Source organism: Triticum aestivum, chromosome 1D (assembly GCF_018294505.1).
Source record: "Triticum aestivum cultivar Chinese Spring chromosome 1D, IWGSC CS RefSeq v2.1, whole genome shotgun sequence".
Classification (NCBI taxonomy): Eukaryota; Viridiplantae; Streptophyta; class Magnoliopsida; order Poales; family Poaceae; genus Triticum; species Triticum aestivum.
In genome coordinates this window covers 207,006,287-207,012,489 of record NC_057796.1, presented here as the reverse complement: position 1 = coordinate 207,012,489, position 6,203 = coordinate 207,006,287, and the positions used below count along the sequence as shown (strand labels likewise).

At 46.8% G+C, this 6,203-nt stretch overlaps 1 protein-coding gene across 2 annotated transcripts; it reads left to right on the top strand.

The window, feature by feature from the left end:
* The first annotated feature begins 394 nt into the window (after positions 1–394).
* Positions 395–4,002, top strand: LOC123181010 (cyclin-dependent kinase inhibitor 4). 2 transcript variants are annotated; one of them, XM_044593218.1, is made up of 3 exons: positions 395–877; positions 3,100–3,303; positions 3,496–4,002. In XM_044593218.1, exons 1-3 carry the CDS (start codon positions 573–575, stop codon positions 3,560–3,562), a joined length of 576 nt encoding a protein of 191 aa, XP_044449153.1. In that variant the 5' UTR covers positions 395–572; the 3' UTR covers positions 3,563–4,002. The 2 variants fall into 2 exon arrangements, with proteins under 2 accessions (XP_044449153.1, XP_044449154.1); XM_044593219.1 differs by having other exon boundaries at positions 396–877; positions 3,103–3,303.
* Positions 4,003–6,203: the final 2,201 nt, after the last annotated feature.

Here is a 6,203-nt window from a genome sequence, read left to right as displayed (position 1 = left end):
GAAAAAATTAATGCATACAATTCTAAATTTATACAATATGAAAATTAAATTCATATTTATTTTGTCTTGTGAAAGTTGAATTTCTTTCCAGTACTGAAAAAAGTAAAAAAGGGACAGGAGTGAGAGTACTATACACGAACACCCGTCACTACCCCAGCAACCCCGTGAACAAGCAAATGCACACAGCTCGCCATCCTAAACTGTCACAGAAGATCCTGCGCCCCACATAAAAATGAAAATGCAAATTAAAAAGGAAAAATAAGTCCCACTTTCTCTCCCTGGAAACCATAAAAAATAAGATTTCCGTCGAAAAGGAAATCCAAATGAAAGCAAGCCGCCCCTCCCCTCTCTCTTACCTAAGCCTCCGTCTGTAAATAGCAACACCCACCCATCCCCCACCCCGCTCGTCCGCTCTTCCTCTACAAGCCAAGCCTCCCCTGCCTCCCCTCCCTCCCCCATTATTCCCGGGCCTCGTCGCTCCCCGCTCCGCCTACCAATTTACCCGCCCCTCGCTTAAATCCGCCAAAGCGCACCCAGCGGGGCCCCAAACCCTAGCCCGGGCCGCCCCGCGCATGGGCAAGTACATGCGCAAGCCCAAGGTCTCCGGCGAGGTGGCCGTCATGGAGGTCGCCGCCGCGCCGCTGGGTGTCCGCACCCGCGCGCGAGCGCTCGCGATGCAGAGGCAGCCGCAGGGGGCGCCGGGGGCCAAGGACCAGGGGGAGTACCTGGAGCTCAGGAGCCGGAAGCTCGAGAAGCTGCCCCTGCCGCCGCCGCCGGCGAGGAGGAGGGCGGCCGCGGCGGAGCGTGTCGAGGCCGAGGCCGAGGCCGACGAGGTGTCCTTCGGGGAGAACGTGCTCGAGTCGGAGGCCATGGGGAGGTGAGCCGCCTTCTCCTGCGCCGGCGATTTTCTTCGGTTCTGGGGTTTTATTTCTCGGCGGGGGGATTATTACCGTGCTAGGGTTTAGGGTTTTGTGTCGTACCGAGAAGCTTTGGATTGCTTGTTCCATTTCACGCTTCGGCTCGTTTCTTTTTTCCTTGTCAGTTTGGCTTGTTCTGTCCGTGCTGCGTGCGGGGCTCGAATTTGGTGTGGATGCTATTTTCCCCAATATCTTTGTTAAGCTTGGCTGTTTTATTGGGGATTTTTTTCCTGGCTAACTCTTCTTTCGCTATTTGAGTGATGCAATAGTTCTCTGTTGTTGCTTAAATTTCGGTGTGCTTTTTCCTTGTTTCTTTTCTCTAGTGTGAGTGTTGAATTCTTTTTTGCTCTGTTATAATTTCCTGGCCCTCTCCGTTGCTAGTAATGGGTTTAGCTATTCCAAAAATTTATTCCAAGAAACTTCCCTTCTCAGTAGCCTATTTTGAAGAAATTAGTACCAAGCAGCCGCGAAATGCTTGCCTGGTGGCCAATTTATCTCAAGAAACCCCCAATTTATTTCTATGTTTCTATTTTGTTCAAGTGAAGTTGTTGCACCCCCAAAACTCAAGCTCAATTATAACACTAGTGTGGTATTTGGCCTCTCTTAGTGGGGTTTCATCCAGTAGCCTTGGCCCCCTTTTCGTTAGTGGGATGGAAAAAGCATCCTCCTTTCCCTCCTGTTCTTTCCACCATTTCCCCATGGCCTCTCCCCTGTTTTTTCTTTGCTCTCCCCTGTTTTTTCTTTGCTTGTTGTGATGGAGGTGGTAGGGACCTCCCAATATTTTAGCAATCAAAAGCCCTGGCCTTTTGCAAGAAATTTCTCTCATATATCCCCACAAAAGCACCCACCCTTCTCAGACCTCATTTCTTGATGGGTTCTCTACTACTAGCCTGTCACTTCTTTGGGTTCTGGAAGGTGAGAAAAATGTCATGTCGCGGTAAAACCTCTTCCTGGGCTATGGCCCCAAATTGTCACCACCATTAAATGCTGAAGTGAAAGGAGGGGTCGTCCCATCCCCCCGTACCAGAGATTTGTGTGCAGTTTTTAGTGTACAAGCTAGGAAAGCAAGAACGCTTTAGGATAAGCTAGACTATAGCTTCTGCAGTTTTTGGCCAGAAACATTTTAGTATTTGTCAGGAGCTAACAAATGTTTTGATTGTATTATCTTGTAAGCAGTAGGTACGCATCTTCGCCTGCCTAAGCTGGTCAAAATCCGCATTTAGCCTGCATGTTTATGCTATGATAGCGCCATTTCTTGCTACTTGCATTGCACCATCAGCCAAAGTACCACATTGTGGGGGCACTTGTTTGTAAGGGACAATGGGTGCAGGTAGGAGAGAGAGAGAGAGGGGGGAGATAAACAATACTTGACAGGCAGTAGGCTGTGCCATTTTCGTTGCCATCTTTGGTGCACCATCAGGTATGTCACAGCTTGGAGGTGTCTTGGTGGTGGTGGGGATGGCATGCACCAACTGGGAGCTGTTTGCATCTCTAGCCATGGCCTGATGGTACTACTGCATCAGTGGATCATGGTCCTGAACAGTGGTGGGTCTGCATTCCTGGGCTCCCCATGCACGTCCTAAACAGTACTTGGAGGGTGGATGTGCGTGATTTCAACAGCGCGTGTCTAAAAATCATCCATGGCCCTCCCAAGCATAATAGCCAGGTGCAGAGACAGTGTGTGTTGTTGGGCCACTGTTGGTGGCCGGCCTAACTTTGGCAGCAGCTTCGGATACTGGGGCTGGAGTTATTGGCTGGGTGGGGGAGAACCTGGCCTACTCATGTGACACTGAGAGTTTGGGGGTTACCTAGCCCCAACCATTTTTTTGTTTCCCATGGGCCTTGTGTTTTGGTTGTGTGCTAGCCTTTATATGGCATATGAGATAGATTGAAGGGCTGTTTGGTTAGGCAACTTGTGGCTCCAATTTGTTTGAACTAACCTTAGGCAAGTTTGGTGAGAAATGTGTGGCAAATTGTGGCATTGCTAGGCCTAGTTAGAACCAAACAACCCCGGATACTCATAAGGGGGGGATTCCTTATTTCTTACGACCACGGATGATATCGATATGTGTTCTTCTTTTTGCATACCCTGTTAAGTTACAGGTGATTTTTCCCCTTTTGCTATACTTCCTCTCTATGGTTGTTTCTAAAAATTGAGTGTGTATGTATGTTTTGTGGCTAGCAGGGGTACCAGGGAGACGACGCCCTGCAGCTTGATTAGGGACTCGGGAACGATAAGCACTCCTGGATCCACAACAAGACCAAGCCACTCGAATTCCCATCGCAGGGTGCAAGCTCCAGCGCGCCATATTATTCCATGTTCAGCAGAGATGAATGAGTTCTTCTCTGCTGCGGAGCAACCGCAACAGCAAGCCTTCATCGACAAGTACGGCATTGTTTGGTTCTCTCAGTCAGTTAACCTTGTCTAATTAAAAAAATCTTTCAATATCTTCGCAGTGAAGAATGCCAACTCAGAGTGCAATGTGGTTTTGACACGTGATATGTTCACGCCTTTGCTCTTGATAAAAAGTGTGATTATAACACTAACAACATGGTTTCATGGCTTAATAATCTTCAGGTACAACTTTGATCCTGTGAACGACTGTCCTCTCCCAGGCCGATACGAGTGGGTGAAGCTAGACTGATAATTCTCCAGGAAGGAGAGCACCATGTACCTCTCCGCTCCCTCCACCTTAGCGTCGTGGTAGAGGCGCGCACCGCCGTGTTAGCTTTGTTTCCGTTGTAAAAAGAATTAGGGTTAGCCTGTAGTAGCCTCAATGGTCTTGTAACATACAGAAGTAATGCTGAGTTACACCCTAATCCCTCAAAACTCCAATGTAACCGTTAGCAGCTCATTCTGTAATGACCACCTCTAGGGCCTGATCTTATCATCTGTTACCAGTTGCCAGACTAATGTAGTAGAGCTAGCTAGATATTGTATCACAGCTTAACTTGTAATGTGGGCTGGGCTGCAGTGCCATCTGCATTCCAGTGTTGTGCTGCATTGCACCTGAAGTGCTGTAACTTCTGTCTATTACCTTCTGGTTCATGGTATGTGAAAAGGCTGGTGACAATGCTTGAAACCTGTGGCCTATTCATGTGCCCTTGATATGCAGTGGCATCTTGCTCAGTCAAGGGCGCCACTGCCTGTGTGACATTATTGCTTCTATGCTTTGTATTTGCTATGCTCCATTGCTCATGCTCTCAACTTTCAGCTACTGCTACTGCTGCTGTAATACATGAGCCTGGATTCTACTTGGAGTTGTGCAATGCTTGCCAACTTTTGTGCATTGTGATGTGTGATACAGTGTGTTTTAGTGGGCGATCCTTTCACTGTGCGAGCTGCCAGTGCTTTTTGACTGGGATGGGTCATTTGGGCTTGTTGCACTTGCCCTGGCCACTCTTCTTTTTTTCCTACTCTGCTGTTAAACTGGTAGTGGTGGTTTTGACAGTGTCCATCTTTTCACCCCCTTTTGGTGTCTGGTCTACGGGGAGCTTTCTCCTTTCCACTTGCCATCTTGGGCTTTCTTTACTGAGATGAATGACAGTGCTTTTCATTTACCATTAGATCATCATATACTACTATTTGTATTGAAAAAGGGTAAATATGTTGACTTGACCTTTGGAGTGCAACCTAACAGGTGCTTAGTTAATATTGTCTAGTTGTTTTCTACACTCATCAGATTTTGGCCGGTGCATCCAATGCATCTGTATCTGTAAGGTTTAGGCTTCTTTCCTAAGACTGACAGCATCCAAGGCCATACAGCATGTGCGATTCTCAAGAACTGTTGATTTAGTGTCCCTCCATCCATCTTGCTGTGCTCTGCTAATCTAAAGGCACTACTTATTTGCAGCCATCTGATCCTATGTTCCCCGGAACAGCGTGACTTTCATTTTATATAAGCCGGTGTATCAACCCAATCAGGTACCACCTCTGTTCTGAATTATTTTTTTTTTTCGATAAAGGACATTTCATTGAATAGATATATCGAGATGATACAATCATGTCAAAAGAAAGCCCGGCCTCTGCATAGCTAGATGCACACAGCCAAAAAATCCAGAGCACCCTAAAAATAAAATAATTTGATACAATGCCAAGCAATAAATCGTGTCCAGCCTAAGGAGCGGTAAATCCTATCCGTAAATCACACCGCCATCCATGGGGGTAGAAAACCTCCCTGGCCGTACGCTCCAGCCGTGTAGACGCCATCATAAAAATGTCCCTGTCTTCCGGCTTCTGCAGGATAGACCAAGTACGGAGCCATCGTGTACAAACATGAATAACCTGCATAGGAGATGAGACACATTTATTGTTAAAAACCACATCATTCCTGGTAAGCCACATTGCCCAGCATAAGGCCGCCGCTCCCACAAGAATATGTGCAGAAAATTGTTTATCTATACCCCGTAACCAGTTGCCGAACATATTCCGTGCACTACGTGGTGGATATAAATTCGAAGCTACTTGGACCGTAGCCCAAACTGCCCGAGCGAACTTGCACTCAAAAAATAGGTGTTTGATAGACTCGTCATGTTGGCAAAAGACACATGTCTTGGAGCCATGCCAGTTTCGTCGTGCCAGATTATCTCTAGTTAGGATGACTCCTTTGTTAAGAAACCAGAGGAAAATCTTCACTCTTAGGGGAATTTTTAGCTTCCATAATTTCCTGTTATCTACAGGAACATCACAATGAACCATTGCATCATACATGGATTTGACCGAAAATTTGCCATTCTGATGCAAGTTCCATCGAAAAGTGTCCGGATCATCTGACAGTTGAATGTCCTCCAGGCGAGTGAGTAATTCATTCCATGCTGTCAGACGAGTGCCCAAAAGATCCCTACGGAAAGAAATATCGGGGTTTTCCTGTCCTAATACTTGTTTGATCGTGACAAATTTATGTCGGACGATCCGGTACAAGCTCGGATATTGCACCATTAGGGGAGTGTTCCCTAGCCAGGTATCTTCCCAGAAACGAACCTGAGCACCGTCCCTAACCAAGAAGGTCCCAAATTGGAAAAAGAATTCCTTGGCCTTCATGACACCACTCCAAAAATGTGAATCCCCAGGTTTCCAATGAATTTGAGAAATGGCATTGGATCCCACATACTTGTTGCGAATGATTTCCTGCCATACTCCATTCTCAGTGAGTAATTTATAGACCCACTTGCTGAGAAGAGCGATATTTTTAATCTCAAGGTCTTGGATTCCCAGGCCCCCTTGGCTTTTAGGTCTGCATAATACGCTCCACCTAGCCAGTCTATATTTCTTGGTTTCGTTATCAC

Bases quoted from the DNA above. Each gene is read 5' to 3' on its own strand.
- LOC123181010 (XM_044593218.1), top strand. From the start codon at position 573: ATGGGCAAGTACATGCGCAAGCCCAAGGTCTCCGGCGAGGTGGCCGTC. The intron at 878-3,099 runs GTGAGCCGCCTT...TTTTGTGGCTAG, and splicing joins GAGTCGGAGGCCATGGGGAG to CAGGGGTACCAGGGAGACGA. The intron at 3,304-3,495 runs GTACGGCATTGT...AATAATCTTCAG, and splicing joins CAGCAAGCCTTCATCGACAA to GTACAACTTTGATCCTGTGA.